Below are 22,164 nucleotides of genomic sequence, written 5' to 3'. Positions count from 1 at the left end.
GTGTTGGAAAATGAAACTGAGGAGAATAGTGCACCTATGACATTCTAGCTGTGAAATTGTAATTTGAATTTTTAACTATAAGTTGATGTTTGAATTAGATGATTTTTGGAAGTCTTGGAGGCAGAGGTTCGAGAGCCTCCAGCAACAGGCACTGCCTATCACCACTGGTCCAGCGGGGGTTTGAAAGCCAATACCCTGGTAATGCATTTCTGTGTGTGACTTCTGTTTTTATATGGTAGGCAACACATTGGAGGCTGGTTTGTCTTTTACACTTCCCAGAACATTGCTAAGCTTATCTTCTGACATGGAGGTGTTAGCAAGTAGAGTGTATCCATAAGTACTGAAGGGCTGCAAGGTCCAAGCAGCTGTTAGGTTGATGTGCTGGGTAGCATTCCAAAAGTCTTTACAGGGGCATTGACAGCAAGTGTGCATGGAGATCAGGAGGTTTGAGATGAGGGTGTTCCAGGTTTGGCTGCTTTCAGGTAATGTCTGTTAGGGGAACATATTCTCTAGTGCTGGTGTGCAGCAGTGCTGTCAGGAGTGGCTTGCTGGATCTGGTGTGGGTTCAGCTTGGTGCAGGGACAGGAGGAGAGCTCTGGGGATAAGGTACACTGCTGGGCATGAGGAGAAGAAAATGTGGCAGCAAAGCTGAATCCAGCGGGGGTGGAAACTACTATGCTATGCCAAGAGCTGGAGTGTCATAGTGACAGGACTGATGCTGTCACCAACAGCTGTGGGCTTTCTGTGGTGTAATGAGACACAGTGCTAGTCTTAAAAGCTCCAACAAGTGATGGGTGTAAATGAATGTCTTGTAGAATAACTTTTGGGGTTTTTTTGTTTATTTGGGGGTATTTTTGTCAGCAGCAGAGACTTTAACTGATGGGATGACAGTGAAATGTTTGTGGGTCACATATAATTTGCACGGGGTTTTAATTGTTTCTTGTCTAGAAAAACTGTGGAGGCAGGTACAAATTCAGGATTTTTTTGGTGAAGTGTCTCCAATTAGAAATGGAGGGAAAGAAATTTCAAGGAATTTTAAGTCTTTATTCAAGATGAAATAAGCCTGCAGGCATCTTTGCCAGTATTTCTTACTGCATTTGTAGTTACTAATGTTTTTGAACCTTTGTAAAGTTCAGTGTAACATATCTTTATTTTTCTACTTGATGCTTAAAATTGTGTGCCAATGTGTTTGTATCTGAACAAAACCTTACTGTTTGTTTGTTTTGTTTTTATTATTTACAAGGTGGAATATATGTTGGTAAAATTTGACCATGAAAATAAGAAAGTGCGTTTGCTACTCTGTGGTGAAGAAGTTCTTCAAACCCTGCAAGACAAGGGGGAGAAGGTGAACCCCAAGTGAGTAGCTGTTTCCAGTTTCTTTTTTTTTATTCTCCTCTTAATGATACTGTGCAAAATTTTGTTAACCTGGCCTAACATTCAAGTCTGCTATTGGTAACAGTTTAAACCACTGATACTGATGTTTTCAGATAAATCTGGAGTTCAGGAAGTGAGAAAGATTTCGAGCACACTTGCAGGCAGCCCATGCACTTTTTGTATTATGCTTTGAAATAAAGGATGATGTAATGGCAAGCCCACAGAAGTTGCAGTTTGAGTGCTTGTTTTGTATTGCTCTGATTTTGTGTCTGTGTTTATGCAGTAATCCATGTCCCACAAAGTACATGTGTATGTGTACTTGCTCCTGTATCTCTTGATGACAGGAGCAAATGAGGGCTGTACAAGGGAAGCCTGTTGTCTGTAGGAGTACTCTCCCTTTTTTGGAAGAACTAGAAGTGTAGATGTAAGAATGGCAGGAAAGTTTTTCCCTATCCTCTCCTGTGGAAAAGCAGCAGTGATCTGTATTTCCTGGCTCTGGTTAAAACCCCAAGAAACACAGCTTGGCACAGATGCTAAGGGTGGCTGCAATTTGGTGTAAGCAAATCCTGCTTACTATGCTACACAGCAGCACTCTTACTGCCAAACTGCTCCTTGATTTCTTTTCACCACTTCCTGATGGTGAGATACCTTGGAAGGTACGTTGTGTTCTTCTGTCAAATATTCAAATACAGGAAATTTTTCTTGCAAGTGATAGTAATTTCTGAAATTCTCACAAATAATTAATCTTTTTTGAAGCTGCAGAAATATTTAAATGTAGCTCTTCTTTTATTATAGTCACCCAACACTCTGGAGACCAGAATATGGAAGTTACATGATTGAAGGAACACCTGGACGGCCATATGGGGGAACCATGTCTGACTTCAACACTGTGCAAGACAACATGAGGAAAAGGCGGCAGGAGGCTGCTTCTGTACTCAAAGAAAATGAGGCTGTTTGCACAGTGACATCATTTCCAAGGTGAGATGGTGCTCAAGTGTAATGCCATGATTCCTGTTCTCCCTTAGACACTTTTTCTCCTTACTGCATACAGCTAAACTGTTGGATGAAATAGAGAAAAATAAGATTTGGTTAAAGTACTTAGGCTTGATGTTCAAGTCACATTTCCTAAAATTTTTATTGCAACGAGACAAGCAAATAATAATCTTTTACATTTTTATGTTGCTTCTAACCTGTGATAATTTTGTATTAGGAGAGAATATTGACTATTTGTAACATAAAGTGTTAAGTCTAGAGTAGTCTACCACCTTGAGTTGATACAGAAAATTATATAGAAAAGGTTTCTCTTTACCTTTTTTGCAAATTGTGATCTTTGTAAGTAGTAGTTTTGCAAAACATGGCTAACTATTTTTAATATTACCTTTTCCCTAAATTGCATGCAAGCTTCTCTTAGTTTGGGGCACCTGGACTTAGTACTTCTATTATACAATACTCTACTTACTGAATCTAGAAAGGAGAGCATCTCTCCTGGGTTAATAATACCCTTACAAAGGATAGATTTCATCTGTTTATTGTTATAAGGGAATTCTTGAAGAAATTAAGTTTAGGATGAACTTCCTTATCTAGGAGAAACTGTATTTTGTGATGTTCCTTTGAAATACAATTCTAGGCAGAGATTTATTACATTTGTTGTAACTAGCCTGATCAGTGAATGAAGGTAGTTATGCTTATAATGGTAAAAAATGTTGCTCTGCAGTAGAAGAGAAGCTGCTGGCCTTACTGGCTAGTTTCTTCTGTAATACAGAATGCAATAGCCCAAAATTCTTGCGGAGAGGAGGAACAATACAAAATATGCCTTAGCAGCAGTGGTGCCAAAATATCTCCATAATGCCTCATGAATGCTGTTTTAAGAACACTCTGACAACATTTACTTTCACCTTATTGAGTTATACTAGATGTAATAAGGGTTTATTTAAAGTCCAGTGGTTGAGCAGTTGTCAGTGTATTAGAGAATTGTGGCTTTTTTTCCCCTGCAACCTTACCAGGTACATTATGTGATTTATTAAGTTTTACATACAAATGTTTTGGACCGGGTCTTGCAGGGAATAAAGGGAGAAGAGTTCTTGACTGCTTTGTTAATACAGATAAATACTTCTTACATCACTGTAGGGGCAGTACATTGGACTTCAGTGAAAGCCAGTAAATAATAAAATGTAGTTTGTTTATGACTTACAGGTCATTCCAAACATGCTTTCATCCCTCAGAGATTGCTCTCCCTAGGCTAGCCTAATTTAGTTTATTTTTTCTGCCTTTTGCTATCTTGCCATTCAAGTCCTTGTTGGCTTGACTGGAGTCTTGCCAACATGTATTTCTGAGGTTTCATTGGGTTGAAGATTTTTGCCACATTGTCTCTACAATAACATATACATATGACTGTGTGCATCTAGGCATGTACACGTGTATGTAATAAAATCTGTGCTTTGGAAAAGGCAAAAAACCTTAGAGTGCTGACAGAAGAAAGGTAAAGAAGTAAGCTTTATTCAAATTAAAATAATTTTGTTGAAAGTGAAGTATTTGAAAATGTTTAAATATTAAAAAAATCTACCATAGATACTAAATGACTATCCCTAGTTCCTAAATTTGTGAGCCCTCACTGCTGGACCAGAAAGTTTTCTTTTTTGAGGACTGGAGGGATGCAGTTTCCAATGTAGCACTTAGGTAAGTGATGAAGCTGGCTTTACAAATTGTAGGACAACTTACTGAAACCAGGAAGAAGAAACAATATTGAACATAAATAATAATCTCGGAAGTGTGAGTTTCCTGATATTAGATTTGTTTGTTTGGAATTATATCAGCTAACTTTTTTTAAACATCCAAATACTAGAACCTTTCAACACAATCTTTGCCCTTTTTACTGTGCAACATGGAGAAACTAATCTGCTACTTTATCTCAGCCTTGTCAAATGGTCCTTTGTCTCAGCTGTAATGAGAGCTTATTCTTGTTTCAGGTGACTCTGAAACTTAAAATGGAGTTTTCCAAAGGGTTGTATTCTGATTAGTTTGCATATCTCTCAGCACTTTATACCTAATAGCTGCATTCTTTCTTTGCCTATAACATTCATCTCATAGGGGTTTTCCAGAGTTCTAGAAGTCTTCTAAGACTTAGAGTTGGTTAAGCATATATTTTAAAAGGGGTAGATTGTTAAAAATAGGGCTGGAAAAATTACTTTGGCAGTCAGCCTGTAATCTCAAGATAAACTTTGAAGCACAAAATGCAGCTTCATGTCAATATTAATAGCAAGCACTAGCACACTAAAATATGTGTACCCCACATAGCACTGAAGTTTCCTGCTTAAGCCACTAAAAAATGCCCATGTTTGCTGTCTAATGATAGACTAGGTTTCTTTAAAAAAAAGGGCTGTGTTCACCACTGTGGAAGATGGTGGTTGGCTGATTGTCTACTAGAATCCTAATCTTTGATCATTTGACCATTCTAAAATCACAGTCTGTTTTCATTACAGTTTGGGTCTCATTGTTGTGTTACATAGGTTAGGCTGTCCTGGGTTTACACTGCCGGATTATAAGCCAACACCAGTAGAAGGAGGAGCTTCAAAATCCCTCTTTTTTCCAGATGAAGCCATCAATAAACATCCTAGATTTAGGTAAGAGTGTTTGGGAAATTTGAGAAGTTGAATATTTTGTCTTGACCTAAATATCATAGACATATCTCCAAAATCTTTACTGTACTGGAGTATAGGGCACTGTAGCTGATTGCTGCAGGTATCACAAGGACTCAGATAGAAATGGTTGTAATGACACATATTTTCTTTTCAAAGTGTCTTAAGAAAATTAATTGTTAAGTTACAGGAACTTCATATAATAGTCCACACTATTATGGGGCAAAATATGTTCATTTTGCTACTGCAAAATTGTTTCCAGTTTGAAATCCTGTGCCTAAACACTTCCATGTCAGTTAATCCAGCTCTTACTTAGGTATCTCACAGTGACATCTCTGTACTCAGTAGCTTGCCTGAGTTAGTCTGAAATGGACAATGTACTTCTCACTGTAAAGTGAGACTTTGGACAACAAAACATTCTGTTTAAAAACTAAGCACACCTTTTAACTTGGCCTTGTATTCTACAGGTCTGTAGCCTTTTATTTCTGACTATTTTATCAGTACAGTACTGTGAAGTCCATCAAAATAAAACTGACTTTACTGAAGAAAAATTCAGTGTTGTATCTTTTACAGTCTATCTTAAAACTAGGAAAAGAAGCATTCTGAAGGAGAGCACTCAAAATAAATAGAAAGTTGACATTCTGAAACCCTAAAAATAGTTCAGGAAGTAGCTGCAAAAGTACTTGCATAAAGACAAAATTTCATATAATTAAAAAAACTTTTTCTTTTGTTGTAGTACACTGACCAGAAACATTCGACACCGAAGGGGAGAGAAGGTTGTGATAAATGTACCAAGTGAGTAAATCCAGTCTTATCTTTGTTCTTTTTCAAAATAATTGTTTAATCTCATTACTGAGTTACTGAGTGCCTGTGTTTTCCACACAGTATTTAAAGATAAGAACACACCATCGCCTTTCATTGAAACATTTCCTAATGATGATGGAGAAGCAGCAAAGGCAGCTAAGCCAGATTACATATATATGGATGCTATGGGTTTTGGAATGGGAAACTGTTGTCTCCAGGTAAAGTGTGTCTGCTTTCAAGATGTTACTGCACGTTGTCTTTTGTCCCTTTTCAAGAGTTGTCTTATGTCTACTTTCATTTCTGCAACTGATGCATTGTACATCAGTGTGACAAAAGGGGAGATAAAAGAATAGGTGATTCATCTTAATTTTCTAGTCTTAAAATCCAAGTATATTGGGGTTTTGTGGCCAGGTTTTGCTAGCAGAGGAGATGCAGGAGTGGCTGCTGTGAGAAGGTGCTTCTCCCTTGAGAAGGAAACTTACTGTGTGTCTAACACGGCCAGTGCCAGCTGGCTCCAAGACAGACCCACCACTGGCCAAGGCTGAGCCCACCAGTGTCAGTGGTAGCACCTCTGAGGTACATACAGTAAGAAGGAGTGGAGAAACTGTGCAGTGGCACTGCAGGTGAAGATAGGAATGAGAATATGTAAGAGGAGCAGCTCTGCAGGCACTAAGGTCAGTGAAGAAGCAGGGGGAGGTGTTCAAGGTGACAGAGCTGAGATTCCCATGGAGCCTGAAGTGAAATCGTGGTGAGGCGGTTGGCATTGGAGCAGAGCCCCTGGAGGACCCCACACCAAAAGAGGTGGATGCATGAAGGAGGCAAGACCCCATGCAGTGCCCATGCTGGAGCACTCAGTTCCTGAAAGACTGAGCCCTCATAGGAAGGGACTTATGCTGGAGCAGTTAATTAAGTGTAGCCCATGAGAAGGGTTGTTGTGGTTTAAACCTAGACAGCAAGTAAGTACCATGCTGTTGTTCCCTCACACACAAATACCCTCTTGCCTCTGGTGGGATGAGGAGGCAAATCAGAAAAAGATGAGACTTGTGGGTTGAGATAAAAATACCTTAATAATTGAAATAAAATGAAATAGAATGGTAATGAAAATTAGGGAGGGAGAATAAAACTCAAGAAGAAAGTGGTGCTCAGCAGTACAGTTGCTTACAACCTGCTGACAAATGCTCAGCCTGTCCCTGAGCAGAAATTGGCCTCTCCCAACCAACTCCCCCAGTTTATGTACTGAGCATGATGCCATATGGTATGGGATATCCCTTTGGCCAATTCAGGTCCCAGCTCTGCTCACTCCTGGCTTCTTGTGCACCTGCTTGCTGGCAGAGCATGGGAGACTGAGAAATCCTTAATTTAGAGTAAGCCCTGCTCAGCAAGAACTAAAACATCAGTGTGTTATCAACATTATTCCCATACTGAATCCAAAACACAGAACTGTGCCCAGCCACTAGGAAAAAAACAAATTGTCCCAGTTGATGCCAGGACAAAGATTCATGTTGGAGCAGTGAACATCTTCATTGGAGGACTGTCCCAGGGCAGAGACCCCACACTGAAGCAAGAGTGTGAGGAGTCCTCCCTCTGAGGGAGAAGGAGCAGCAGAGATAATGTGTGATGAACCAACCACAGCCCTCATTCCTCATTCTTGTACACTGGTGGGAGGGGAGGAAGTAGAGAATTTGGTAGTGAAGTGGATTTTAAGATTTAGTTTTTATTTCTCATTATTCTATTCTGATTTGACCTGTAAGAAATTCTGTTACTTTCCCCAAGTTTGGCCTGTTTTACCTATGACAGTAATTGATGAGTGATCTCCACTGCACAAGGTGGGTCAGTGTTGGTCTGCTGTAAGGCAGGAAAGTTCTGCAGAGGGACCTGGACAGGCTGGATCAATGGGACAAGGCCAACTGTGTGTGGTTCAGTAAAGGAAGTGCTGGGTCCTGTGCTTTGGCCTCCACAACCCCACGCAGAGCTACAGGCTGGGGACACAGTGGCCGGAAAGCTGCCTGGTGGAAAAGGACCCTGAGGTCCTGGTTGATAGTTAGCTGAACATGAGCCAGAGTGTGCCCAGGTGGCCAGGAAGGGCAGTGGCACCTGGCCTGTGTCAGCAATGGTGTGGCCAGCAGGAGCAGGGCAGGGATTGTCCCCTGTGCTCAGCACTGCTGAGGCCACACCTCGAGTGCTGTGTCCAGCTCTGGCCCCTCACTGTGAGAAAGACACTGAGGGGCTGCAGAGAGCCCAGGGAAGGGCAGGGGAGCTGGGGAAGGGTCTGGAGCACCAGTGCTGTGAGGAGCAGCTGAGGGAGCTGGGGGTGCTTAGCCTGGAGAAAAGGAGGCTCAGGGGAAACCTCATTGCTCTCTAAGAGTGGCTGAAAGGAGCTGGGGCCAGGTGGGGGTTGGCCTTTTAGGCAACCAGCCCCAGACAAGAGGAAATGGGCTCAAGCTGTGCCAAGGGAGGTTCAGATTGGGCATCAGGAAGAATTTCTTCAGGATGGGGAGATTAGATATTGGAATGGACTGATCAGGGAGATGGTGGAGTCACTGCACCTGGAGGTGTTTAAGGAAATACTGGATCTACACTCAGTGCCATGGTCCAGTTGACCAGATGGTGTTCTGATAGAGGCTGGACTCGGTGATCTCAGATGTCTTTTCCAATCTATATGATTTTGTGATCTCTCCCTGGCCTTACCTTGATCCTTGAGCCTTCTATTGCATTTTCTGTTCCCTATCCAGCAAAAGAGGGGAGTGATTAAGTGGCTTTGGTGGATATCTGGCATCCAGTCAGGGTCAATCCAATACACCTGGTTTATTTGCTTGCATAATGGGTTTTTTTTCTGCTAATATTCAAATGTAATTGGATGGCTTGCTGAGAGGGTTTCTTGAACTCGTCAAACCACATTTGATCAAGCACCTGTTCCTGAAACTGCAGCACTTTGTGAGTGTGAAAGGTCATTCTCAGGTCTGGTCATCTTTTAGGCATGACCAAAGGACACTTGAAGGATAGACACAGAAGGAATATTTTCTCCACAGCACAGCTGTTTTCTAATTTAGGATGTTTTAATGAATAATGGATGAGGATTTAAAAAGACAAAACAATCACAAACAAATCCCATATTTCCCTTATACCACCATCAACACTCCCAAAAAAATCCATCACTGAGGCACCAGTGAACTCAGGAGTTTTGGACGGATTCATTGGTTGGTTTTTTTTTTAAAGTCTTGAGGTGCAGTTTGGTCTAGTGGCAAGCTGTGAAGAATATTTGTGCTTTGTGGGATGCTCTAATTGCTATCCTTGGAAGAGGAAAGCCTGTGTACAACTGGAATTTTTCAGGACAGCAAGCAGAGATGTTGATTTAGAACTGAAGCCTGTTGTGTAATGGTATGATAGTGGTAAAGGGGTACATTCCCATCTAAGTTTTCCTCTGATCTGGGAATATATAAACTCCTAAGACAAAGGGAGTTTTGAGACTGATGACTCCATTAAGTTTTTAAATTCATAAAGTGTTGGTTTGCAAAGTCTGGAGGATAAGGTCTGCTACTGGAAATGTGTCTTCTATTTGATGTTGCTGTGAGTAAATATCACAAAAATATTACAAAGGAGTTGCTTATTCCAGTGGCCTATGTGTGGTAGGGCTTCCAAAGCATTAATGCCTTCTGCAAATAATATTTCTTTTCTACTTTTTTTGCTGAGTTCTGGCCTTTAATACAGAAAAAGTGGGACTTTTTTTTTAAAATGAGAGTTAGAGTAGATACACAGATAATCTTTATTTCCCCACAGTTTTTAAAGATCAAAGGCATCTTGAAATGTTCTTTAAAACAGGATTAGCGTCACATAAAACAAATGTTCAATCTACAATAGAATCTGACTGTTGTTCTAAGTAAGTAGGTTCCTGGCTTACTTCCTGAAGGTGCATTACTCACCCACATGTGTATTCTAGATGTTAACTCAGTTTTCTTTGATTCTGGCAAGTGTTTGTATATTCAGCCTCACCATAGAAGCATTGTGGTCTGAAATCTTTTAATGAACATGGAAATGCCATGGAAAGAAGCTTGTAATACAAATGCTGCTGATTGGTGGGGCAGAAATGTGTCTAAGACTGAGGGGGAAAACCCCCACGCAAACCAAACAAAAAACCCTAAAATTTTTAGTATATAAATAATTTTATTGTATACTTGATTTTAAATCTAGGAAGACTGTGCTTGTTGTATGATTATAGAAATTTGGTAGCAACTGTGCATCTTCCAACAGGTGACATTTCAGGCTTGCAGCATTTCTGAAGCAAGGTATCTCTATGATCAGCTAGCTACGATTTGTCCCATTGTGGTAAGTAATGGACATCTGACAGGTGAACTCTTCCTTAGTGGCAAAAACCACTGTATATTAAAGAAATAACACCAAATTGCAAGCTCACAAATTGGGTACTCTGGCAGAAGACTCTTTCTAGGTTGCCATATGAGTCATGTAAACTATTTAATGTGCAAATGACACCACAAAACAGATAGTATCTGTTCCTTCTTGGTCCTTGTGTCTATTTCTTCCCCTCTACTCTCACTCCCACATGCGTGAGACTCTTGTTGAATAGTTTTAGAAATAGATATGGGCAGTTTTAATGGAAACAAGGCAAGCTTGCTCCTTAAAACAATTTTTAATGTTTCAACTGGTGATGAAAACTCTCTGGTGTTACAGAGGGTTTCATCTTGGGTTGTTTAAATGTGTCCCTGTTATGAGCATGTTGTCATAAACAACTGTTTATATTAGGAGTTATGAAAATAAAGTATCTGTCTGGTCTGGATGATGAGTTGATCCTGCCCTGAGTGAGATATGTTCCAGCTGTGTTACTAAGGTGCTTGACCAAATAAAAATAAACAAAATAAAATGATTGGCAGGTGAACTTTGGAAGTGAGCAAGCAGAATCCTTACTGATTTGTCTCAAAAGTGCTTCTGCCACTGTCATTTTTGCTAACCCTTTACCCAACCCTTGACCCAAGCGTTTTTTGGAGGTAGCAGTTGAGTTATTTCTGGTTATACGGACTTTGGCTGTACATTAAACTGAAGCATATATCCTTCAGTTCCTTCTGGATCTCTTCCCAGTGGGTTGTATTTTGCTTTTGTTTCCTTGGCCTGGCCTCTGTTTTGATAGCAGCTGTTTGATTTTAGATGGCCTTGAGTGCTGCATCTCCCTTCTACAGAGGCTACGTGTCTGACATTGACTGTCGCTGGGGAGTGATCTCTGCTTCCGTGGATGATCGAACGCGGGAGGAGAGAGGCCTGGAGGTGAGTCCTGCTACCTAGCAGCTACCTGGGCTTTTTCAGGCAAAAAAAGTTACATCTCCATTAGTGTAAAATCCTGCTTGTGCTTATCAGAATCCCTAATGAGGGAGTGTGATGGTCTTTGTGGTAAATACAGGAGAGATGGTGTAAACACTCGCCTTGGTTGGTCAGTTTGTGTTAAATACATATTTTTAATTAAGTATGGAATCCCAGTGTTCCACAGCTGGCTGAAAAGGGCCCCCATGATGAAACTTTTTATGCTTGAGCCCAAAAGGCAAAAATCGCACTAGATTAAATAGCAGGTGCTGCTGAGTAGTATAAACTAGAACTAAATCAAGAGATCCAGGCATCAGAATTTGCAGAGTTTCTCTAAGCAGGAATTTCCATTCAAGGCACTTAAAAATTACATAAATAATTTTTAAAATTTATGTGAAATATTTCTTGAACTACCTATTTTAAGGGCATCTCTAACAGTGGGCACAGTAAAATCATTGGTATGTGTTGAATGCTTTCTAAGTGCTTGGGGTAATGGTGTATTACATCAGGAAAACATTTCTATGTCTGGAGAATTCTAGTCGTGTGATTGATGACTGATTTTTTGCTCAGATATATATGTCTGCAAATAAAATAGTCGTAATTCCAGAATCACTTTATATTGAGCCTATTTTAGACTTGTATTTTCAATCATTTTAATTGAGCTTGTAGGGTTTTTTAAATAGGATAATAATTCTCAACATAAGTGTCTTTAGTGATCAAAATTTAGGTAACATTGTTAACAAGCTGTTAAAATATTGTATTCTTAAATTATATAGCCACTGAAGAACAACCATTATAGAATCAGTAAATCCAGATATGATTCCATAGACAGTTATCTATCTGAATGTGGTGAGAAATACAATGACATTGATTTGACAATAGACAAAGATATCTACGAGCAGCTAATAAAGGAAGGTAAGTGTTTGCTTCATTATGAGCAGGTTAAGAATTATGTTTGCAGTGTGTGGGGATATTTTATGTTTCTGTTCTTGTTTGTTACATAGTGCAGCCCTCAGAGTGACTCTTTCAAGAAGTATTTGTGCAAAGTGTTTTAAAAAGGATTGAGAGGTTTTTAAAAAGGATTCATTTGTAACAGAAACTGTCCCTAATGCATCAAACTGAGTTTCTCAAGCTGGAATTAATGTTTTATTTTTATGGAGAGAGCCAAACTGCTTTAGGAAACATGGCATAGAATGCATCAGAAAACAGGAAGAATGACAGCCCCACCAATATTCAGCTGCCATTTCCAAACAAGAACTTGTTTAGTTTTGGGGGTTTTTCTCTTTTTAATCATTTCCTTCCTTCCTGAAGTCATCACTTTAACAGGATGTGGTAGGTTGAGGTAGCATTGCAGTGTTAGATATTTTCAGTCTTGTAAAAAAAAAATTTCCTAGAGCCTGTTTTGATATGTATGAACTGTTTGTTTGAATTTTCATCTTGTAGGTATTGACCACCTTTTGGCACAGCATATTGCACACTTGTTCATTCGAGACCCACTGACTTTGTTTGAGGAGAAAATACACCTAGATGATGCAAATGAATCCGACCATTTTGAGGTTACGTCTGATTTAGAGGAATCTAATAAATATATATAATTGCTTGTTTTTAAAATACTACTTAATTGTATTAGCTAAGATTTTTTCATTAATTTCTCACTTCAGCTAGATTTTTAGAATATGACTTTGCAGTTACAAGCACATTCATTTATTTATCTTTTATTTAGAAGTTGATGGCTTAAACTTTGAACCAAATAAAGTATGAAGAGCCTAAATTATAGCAACGTATACAAATGCTATAACTGTCAATTTTTAAGGCTTCCTGAAAACTGGTTTGTATTTTGTTTATGTAGAAATCTGTCTTTTACAGCTTTTTGAGGTAATAGCTGTGGTAATATTAGGCCTTTTTAGTTCAGGATGTGTCAGCCTCTCATGAAAAATAAAGTCAGCTGCATGCCCATCCCTTAGTGTCATGTACATAATACTCAACCAAAATAGCATGAGAAAGTACAACATATTTGCTCCTAGGGCAGGTAGTTGTACCATGGGCTTTAGGAAGCTACAGTGCTTACTTCAGAACCACCTCTCTGACCTGCTATGCTGTTACACAGAAAACACTAGGACTCTAGTTATCTGCTTATCTTTCTTCGATTATGTGGTAGAATGATGTGTATCTTGATTGTGACAGATTATTTCTTGTGCTTTGCAGAATATTCAGTCTACAAACTGGCAGACAATGAGGTTTAAGCCGCCACCTCCAAATTCAGATATTGGATGGAGAGTGGAATTCAGACCTATGGAGGTAAGGAAGACATCAGTATGTACAAGAGCACATTTCCTTCTAAGTGGAAAAGTACCAGGCATTCTGCCATCCAGTATCAAACTCCTATTACTTGTGCTGTGTTTTCTCCCCTTTGATTTGCTAGATGCAAGTGAAGTGGACAGCAGTATTTAATCAGACATGGACTGTGGGAATGTAACTGACAGGAGAATCCACTGCAGCACATCAACGCATGCTAATGGATTTGGGGTGATGGGGAAAGGAATTAGGCTTTTATTAAAGCAGCAGTAAACAAAGCCCCATTTAGCTTCTAGGGACTGTATTTCTCCAGTACATTTCCTGGTACTGAACAATTCCACTGTCACAGTTTTGTTTTCACAAGTGCTTTTATTCTATAGCTGTCTGTTTCTAAGCTCTCTGAATTTAATCCTTTTAGAGTGGGAATTTAAAAGCTGCTGTACTTCCGCAATTAGACAGGGAGCCTGAAGGTGCAGGTTGTTTGTCTTTTGAAACACAAGTGTGCTTTGCATCGAGTTGCAGGGCTGGGTTTGAAGCGTGTGCATTGTGCACTGCAGTCACTGCTGGTGGCTGTGCAGTGTGTGTGAACACAAGTGCCAGCACAAACATCCCAGTCAAACTGGCCCAGACTGGCCTGGCATGAGTGTGTCCCCACTAAAGTAACTGCATCTCTACTCCTTTTGTGTCTAGGTCCAGTTAACAGACTTTGAAAACTCTGCGTATGTTGTGTTTGTGGTATTGCTAACCAGAGTGATTCTGTCATATAAACTGGATTTTCTCATTCCATTGTCCAAGGTAGGTGTGAAAGATCAGATCTGTTAGAGCTAAATGTAACGGATTTGCATCAAATCTGATTTTTATCCCCTGCAAGCTAGGAAATAATACATGTTCACTTACAGAATAGTCATTTTTATCTTCCAGTCAGTTTTTCTCCATACCAGTACTTTGAATTTATTTAAACTCTACAATATTAAGCAAATATTTTACTGCTATCTCATGGAATTAAGCATAGACCAGTGCTGTAGGAATTTCTGTGGTGCCTAGCAGTGTCCAACTGCTGCAGAAACGTTGAGAAATACCATTGTCACAAGGCTGTTTTGAGGCTGGGAAAAGGGTATGTTTTCCCCCTTTTACATGCAGGGGGAAAAGAACTGGTAGAAATCAAAAACTTTAGATTTATCTTAACATGAATGTTGCCTGTGTCTCATGCTCTTACTCTGTTTTGTTCCTATCTGATGGAGAGAGAAAGGAGGAGTTCAGCATGCTTAGTGTTACACAGTATTTGAGTGGAAACAAATACTGCTGATTCTGGTCACAGCTGTGACTTGTCCTTATGCAGACAAGCCATGCAAAATGTACTTTTTCCTTAATCTTGCCCTCACAATTGCTGAACTATTTTTGTGAAACTGTCCTTTCATGTCCTCTTTCTGAGACAATTGACCAAAAAATGTCTTTTTAGATGGATATTTCTGTGATGTTACAGGTAGCTTTTAAAAAGATCTTGTAGGGCAGAAGGCTTTTGACACTATCCTGAAAACTCCAGCATAGCCATAGTATCGTGTGGTTTTCCATAGAGTTTTTTAATTAAAAAGGAGAAAAATACTGAAGTCATAAATTTACAATAATCATACCATCCATGCATGGTATGATTTGGTATGACTTCTAAAAGGAGATGTCAGGGAGTTCAGACTGCATAAATAACGCAGCAATTTAGCACTTAGATTACACATAATTACATTGTTGTTTGAGTGTCTCAAAAGCACAAAATTTTTAACTACCAGTTAAGAGTGAATAAGAGATCAGGTGCTGAAAGAACCTGAACAAAACTGGAGGGCTGGGGGGCTTAAAATTGCTGGAGCTTGCCAAGCAATTTGGCAGGTAATGCAACAGAGAATTGCACAACCATTGGTAAGCCTGCCTCTTTCAAGTAAAATAATAGGGGGTTATGGGGCTAATCTCACACTAATCTTGGCTGTCTGATTGAATGCGGTTGAGCGCTCGTCAGCTGGGGCTGGAGTTCTCTCAAACTTTCAAAACAACCTGTTGTGTAAATAGGTTTCATAATATAAAATTAATTGAAAATAAATGTTTGAAAGGTAAGAAGTAAATGAAGATTTTGCATATAGCCTTTAGGTAAAGATCAGACAAAGAATTCAGCAAATTGTATCTCTTTTTCTGAAGACAATAATAGTAAAGCCAATGTCCAAAAGCTGTATAATGTTAATTGCATGGGAGCACACCAACTAAAGAACTTGGACGTAATCTTCCGTAGAGAAAGACAGAGCAATGCCTATTGCAGAGCAAACATAGTTTGGAGGACTGTCAAGAAGCCTGAAATTTAGAACTTTATTGCTAGCAATTTAGTTCAAATATCTATCATATGCTTGTGAATGGAATAGATACAGTTCCCATACAATCTTACTTGAGTGCTGTTTCTGAAAATTAGTTTAATATCTTGATAATTCTTCTAAAGAATTGCTTGATGATTTTTGTGATGATTTTGTTAATAAAAGCAGGAAGTTATAGCTAGGGAAATTGAAATTTTATTTTTCCGTGCTTATTTAAATTGCATCTAAATATGCAAAGAAGTCTGCCAGAAGGGATGCGACCTGTTAATCGTAACAGTTCCTGTGTTTTTCATCCAAACTCAAATCAGTATAGCATATTCTAATATGATATCATTACCTATTCTGCTGGAGACCCAGATTCATAAAATGACATCTGTTGATGGGTTTGTCCTGTCCACCGGAGAATGAAATAAAACTTTGCTTCACAGCTTGACTTTGTGTGATGAAATAGTAAGAAATATAGTAAATGTTTCAGTTTATGAAACCCAAATGTGACAGTTTGGTAGAATACTATTTTTCTAAAATGTCACAGATCTTTGAAATACTTCTTTTGCCAGGTGGATGAAAACATGAAGGTGGCCCAGAAAAGAGATGCTGTACGACAGGGAATGTTTTACTTCAGAAAAGATATATGCAAAGGTATCACATCAAGTAATCTGACTAAAAACGTTGTGGATGTTTAGCACGTCTTGCCTTTTAACCATTTTTTCCTTTCCCTTTGTCACACATGAAGGTGGAAATGCTGTTGTGGATGGATGTGGCTCTGCACAGAATGGGACAAGCACCAACACAGAAGAATACACCTTAATGAGCATTGATACAATTATCAATGGGAAGGTCATAGCCTCTTCTACCTGGAACACATTCTATTCTGTCCTCCCAGAAACCAGACTTGAATGTGTTTAATACTGATTCTGTTCTCTTACACAGGAAGGAGTCTTTCCTGGTTTGATTCCAATTTTGAATTCCTATCTTGAAAACATGGAAGTGGATGTGGACACAAGATGCACCATCCTAAATTATCTGAAGCTAATAAAAAAGAGAGCCTCTGGTATGTTTTTTGGACATTGACTTTCTTGGCATTTTTCTACTTTTCAGTTGGATAAGATTGATGGGAGCTGTGGATGTCTCGTTAGCTATTGAATCATTAGAGTAAAAGACTGGAGTGTGTTCTCTGGCTTAAAACTTTTCCTATCTATTTTGATTTTTAATATTTAGTGATCCATTTTAGAACTTTAATTAGAAGTAACTGATAGAGTAACAGTCATGGTTTAGAGGGTACTATATACTTAGTCCTCAGTTTTGCTTTTCAGTGCCATTTACTGCTGCTTTTACCACTGTATTGTCCACTTCGTAGTAGTTTAAACATACACTACTCCAGTCTGCCCTGTCACTTGAGCATTGTAAGAGTATTTGAGGCTGGGTCTGATAGCTTGCCTGATACTACTGGTGTGACTCCAAAGCATTCATAAATCTAAACTCAGGTCTGCTCGACCATGGGACCTAGACTTTAGCTCACTGATAAGAAAGTCCTGTAAGTAGCAGGTTCTTCCACTGTTTTCCCCACATTGCAATTGTTTTTCAAGACAGGTGTATAATGACTCTTTACTTCTTAAAATGCAGCAGTATAGTGAGTAAAAGATGCAGGCAGAACTGTGAGCTTGGCTCAATCTGCAGCAGCTTTTTTACTTTTTCTGTGTAAATCCCCTGTATAACTGCATTGATGTAAATTTGGCTAGATGGTTAATTTTAGCCTCACAAGTCAAGAATTGTTTTCTTCCCCACCCCCCCAAGTTTTAAACTAAAGTGTTGCGTTCCTTTTTAATTCTTGAAGATTCCTGTAGAAGCTTCTAGGTAAAGACCTTTCTAAAGCTGAGGTGGAAATCGGGATTTTGTCTTATCTGGTAATACACTACTTTAGCAGTTCTTTAGAATGGTAACATTATGTTTTTAAACATTCCCTTGTCTGTTGGTTTGTTTGGTTTTTTTATCTTCAGAGAAATGGTCTTGAGAAAACAAGGAATCCATAACTCTAACAGAATCTTTTTCCTAAGGCCTAGTGACCTGGGTCCAACCCCAGCTGGAGGTGTTCCCCACCAAAGAAAACTTTGCTACCTGGCGCAAAGTTGCAGTCATTGCAAAAGTCAGCCCCTGTATTTACACAGACCTAAAATCTGTGACAGTGAGGTAGATAAGGGTGTAGGGTTTATACTTCAGCTCTTATGAACTGAAAAGACTTTTAAATGAGGATTCTTAAGAACTAGAATCCACAGAATAAAAAAGCATTTAGGTATAGTATTACTGTGCCATGCTGTTTCTCAGTTGTGAGCTTTGGATTATTCAAGTTTACTCTTGATCTTAAATCAAATGTTCCTGATCAGCAGCCTGTTTAGTATGAGTCATATCCACAAAGAGTGGCCATCTTTCAGATTTCTCAAATGGTGAACACAGCACTCATGGGTTAACACCACTGACACCTTAGCTGCTGTGGCTGTAACCTTGCCCCGGTATAATTCCTTTGAGCTTCAGTCACCACTTCTTGTGCAGCACAGCAAGATATTACCCCTGGTCTCATATAGCTGGTGTGTGACTGCCACCATTCAGTGGGACTACAGATCTGCTAGGCAGGCAGCAGCTGCTGACCACCACCAAATATTAATGAAAGCATCAAGTGGTCCTTGTCCTGGTGTGCTTTCCTGGCTGCCTGCAGCACAGTAATCACAGAGCTTGATCAGCATTCGCTGATGTGATTTCCATTATATTTGCCTTACTTTTCTTGAAGCAGTTACACTTCTGGTCCCCCTAAAGTCATACAATAAGACAGGACACAGTTCTATTGTATGCATTTTGAAAAAATTAATTCTGTAGTTTTTCATGTTCAAATGCTCTTCACAGTTATTCCATGATACAGCTTCTAGTTCCTGTGTTGGAGGATCGTGTTATCTACTCACTTGTCATAATTGTGTGAATTTCTCCAGTATATGGTTGCTCCTGAACTTACAGTTCCCTTTGCCTCTCCTTGCCTGGAAGGTGTCACACCTTTTGTCAGTCAGCAGGTGCCATACTCCTGTCATACTTTGGAGAGTTGCAGGCTGTGCTCCCAGTAAGATGTATAGGGTATAGTGGGGCAAGGATGGGGAGTGCCTGCGCTTGCCTGGCCACTAGGTGTCTGTGTTGGTGTGCACTGGACACTCCCCAGCTCCTCCAGCACTGATGCTGCACGGCTTGCACTTCAAATATGTCTCTTTATAAGCTTCACTCATCTGACTCCACTGACTTTCTTGCAGGCTCCCTGCTTCTCGTTGGTGTCAGAAAGTTTTCATGTTGAAAACTTTCCTTCAACAAATAAAGCCTCTTGGGTAATTTTTTTCCTGCCCTCGTATGTAGAAGTGTAAACTCTGACCTCATTCCTTTAAAACATTACTTCTGGTTTTTGAAGCACATTTTAATTTCTAGTAACCTTTTTTATTCTGCTTTTTGTTCCGGTACTTTCTGCAATTTTTCTAATTTGTCTTCATTTGTGTGTATTCAAAACCACTGCCAGGATATTTTAAGTAGTGTTGGATTCTTTCTACTTTTTTATTTGTGTGTTCCTTCATGCTTTTTCTAACTTGATTCCTCTTGCTTTTTATAATATTCTTAAACCAAAGACTTCCGTAGTGGAAGCCCTTGACTCTTTCCACTCTCACAGCAAAGCTGATATTCCAGTAGCTAGCAGTGAAAGTCTTTTTAGGCTCTTTGAGCATCCCATTAACCCATCTTAATGCTTAACTGTCAGAGTTACCCTAAACTTGTAGTAGCTAAGATTTACTTGCATGTGCTCCATTCAGGAGCAAGATTCAGCAGCTAGACACTGATGTCCAGCCAGCCCCCATGTGATACTTCATGGGGATACCAGTCTCCTGCAAGTGGTGTGTGTCATTCAGTAATATTGAATAGATGTGCTGGGACCCTTAGGTAGCTGCTGCCCAACCCAAGAACTGTAGAGTGAAGCAGAGGCACTGTGTGCAAACCAAAAGTTGGTATAATTGGGAACCAGCCTATTTTTTGCTAGAGTAGCTGCCAGAGGGAGAAAGAAAAGTAAGCCAAGGTTGACTGGTCAAAACTAGCAGCTCAGTTGCATGGATCAACTTCATTTATGTAAGTGTAGTAGTGCAGAGTTGTCTATTGATTCATCTCAGCCAGATTTTTTGTTAAATAAAGTGTTTAAGACCTTCTGCTATACAATCTGTCAATACCACCTGCTCCAGTTGCTACATCTTTCTGCATTGTGTCATTGGAACATCTGAAAGTTGAAAAATTGCACCATATAAGTGGCTTTTAGACTATCGGGGATATATCAGCTTAATTATGCCTGCAGTTTAGCCATATTTGAAAACCAAAAAGTATAGGAATGTGATTCTCCTGAAAGCATGGGCTACTCATTAATTGTGTATATAGTGCACAGAACTCTAGATGTTCTGCTGCTAAATTAGATGTGTAAAGTGTGAAATTTAATTTCCTCTTGCCCACAGGAGAATTAATGACAGTTGCTCGATGGATGAGGGAATTCATCGCACAGCATCCGGACTACAAGCAAGACAGTGTGATTACTGATGAAATTAATTACAGCCTTATGTGGAAATGCAACCAGATTGCTCAAGGCCAGGCAGAGTGTCCTGAACTGTTAGGGGTAGGGTTTAATAAGAAACAAAGTGGAAACAAAACTGACTCTTTGTAATGAATAAATGAATTAATGCTTCTTAAATAATTAAAAGATTAAGCCTTTTAGCAAAGCACTAGCAGAGATACTGTGAATCTGGTAAAGTTTCATGGTGTGAAGACCAAAACAGGGATACTGCACTATAAAATGGGCCAATCTGCCTAAATACTTGTTTGAGGCATCCTAAAATAGGCATATTCTTATTGTTAAGGTTTATACAATATACATGTAAATAGTAAAATATTTTTATGATTAACATCAATGTATTTTAATAACATTGTAACTAAGGTTATTGTGAATTAGCTTGTAACTTTTTTATGCTTAATATAGAAAGAAAAATTGTCATGAACAGCTTTGTAAATGTAATGGTACTTGTATAATATATGCATTCCAGTTACTGAATGTTTACTGTAATTTTTTTAACCTGGAATGTGCTAAGTAATTTACCTTATTGTGTAAGAAAGAAAAATCCTTCTGGATCTGCCTGAATCACAGATACTTCTTCCTTCCATTTGGGTTTTGAAAGTGTGTAAGAACAGACAAATATATGTGCATCCCAGTTGTTATTCTTACAGCAGTTTCTCAGTTGCCACAAGACCTGCATCTGCTTGTAACCTGTAAAACTCAGAGGAACAGATCTGCTTTTATTCAGATAATGCAAGTCAGCCTGCCTGCAGATTCACAGTTAATTTCTTCCCCTCTAAAATAAGCTGTGTGATGTCTCAGTTCAGAAATCTGAAAGTAGTAGTGGGAGATGTCAAAAGAGAGGAGGAAATAGAGCTGGACATAGAGCTCTCTTCACAAAGGAAGCAGAGACACCTGCTCTGGACTTCAGCCTGTTTGACTGCTCACCCACAAAGCTGCTTTTCCCACAGTCAACAACAACTGCAGCACAAAACCAAAATTCTGTCCATTCTTCCTGAAGGTTGAGTTTCTCATTTTGTCATCTTGCTAATTATAAATAATTTAGTCAGCATGTTTATTTTCTGTAAGGTAATTTATGTAGGTGGCTGGGGTTACCTGCATAGCTGTAGTTAGGGACAACTTAATCCCCTCTACAATTTAAAGAGAAATTTTGGAATGCACTAATTCTTTGAATTGGAAGCTGGTGCTGGGAGTGACTTTAAACTATTTAAATTCAGACATTGCATCTGTAAATAAAGCAAACTTAAGGGCCTTTTTGATTTAGCTTCTTAACTGATTTCTAAAAGTGAATTGCATTAGGGGTAGAAGACGCAAAGCTTAAAGGAAGCCTATATAAATACCTAAGATGTAATGATTTTTTGGAAAGAACTAATGGGTAAACTGCAGTGAGAGGTGCACCAAGAAGCTTTTATGTACTGAATTACACTTTGTTCTGTGTTCACAGGTGTGCTTTAGAAAATAAAAAGAATACTCTTTTCCTGCAGTGGTGAATTTGTTTTAATGAAGATGTAGGCATATGCTAATTTAGTTTCTGTAATAAGGAAATAAAAATAAAATTTGCAGTATGTGTTGGTCACTTGCATGACTTGAACCCACATTTTCAGATTCAAAAAAGGAGGAGCTGCATACCTGGCAAGTACAACCTACCCAGACTCATTTTGTTCACAGTGAAGTTTCTCAGGACTCAGACAAATGGTCTGACACTCCTACAGCAAAGAAGTCCTTGCTGTTGTCAAGGTAGCATCTGTCTGATTGCACAGCATGAGTCACTATG

The 22,164-nt window shown here is 39.2% G+C and overlaps 1 protein-coding gene across 6 annotated transcripts in view; it reads left to right on the top strand.

Moving 5' to 3' along the window:
• Nucleotides 1-21,955, top strand: part of GCLC (glutamate-cysteine ligase catalytic subunit) — a 34,679-nt gene extending 12,724 nt beyond the window's left edge. Inside the window, exons 2-16 of one of the 6 annotated variants that reach the window (XM_079298350.1) lie at nucleotides 1,244-1,356; nucleotides 2,170-2,352; nucleotides 4,881-4,994; nucleotides 5,746-5,804; nucleotides 5,895-6,031; nucleotides 10,062-10,136; nucleotides 10,971-11,087; nucleotides 11,897-12,035; nucleotides 12,564-12,676; nucleotides 13,326-13,418; nucleotides 14,106-14,210; nucleotides 16,321-16,402; nucleotides 16,497-16,600; nucleotides 16,694-16,814; nucleotides 20,278-21,955. In XM_079298350.1, the coding sequence (XP_079154476.1) occupies nucleotides 1,244-1,356; nucleotides 2,170-2,352; nucleotides 4,881-4,994; nucleotides 5,746-5,804; nucleotides 5,895-6,031; nucleotides 10,062-10,136; nucleotides 10,971-11,087; nucleotides 11,897-12,035; nucleotides 12,564-12,676; nucleotides 13,326-13,418; nucleotides 14,106-14,210; nucleotides 16,321-16,402; nucleotides 16,497-16,600; nucleotides 16,694-16,814; nucleotides 20,278-20,483 (1,761 nt within the window). In that variant the 3' untranslated portion in view covers nucleotides 20,484-21,955. Of the gene's footprint in view, nucleotides 1-1,243; nucleotides 1,357-2,169; nucleotides 2,353-4,853; nucleotides 4,995-5,745; nucleotides 5,805-5,894; nucleotides 6,032-10,061; nucleotides 10,137-10,970; nucleotides 11,088-11,896; nucleotides 12,036-12,563; nucleotides 12,677-13,325; nucleotides 13,419-14,105; nucleotides 14,211-16,320; nucleotides 16,403-16,496; nucleotides 16,601-16,693; nucleotides 16,815-20,277 lie in introns of all 6 variants that reach the window. The other 5 variants (XM_079298349.1, XM_079298351.1, XM_079298353.1 and 2 more) reach the window with 5 other exon arrangements.
• Nucleotides 21,956-22,164: the final 209 nt, after the last annotated feature.

Source organism: Erithacus rubecula (assembly GCF_903797595.1).
Source record: "Erithacus rubecula genome assembly, chromosome: 2".
Lineage (NCBI taxonomy): Eukaryota > Metazoa > Chordata > Aves > Passeriformes > Muscicapidae > Erithacus > Erithacus rubecula.
This window is presented reverse-complemented; position numbering and strand designations above follow the sequence as displayed.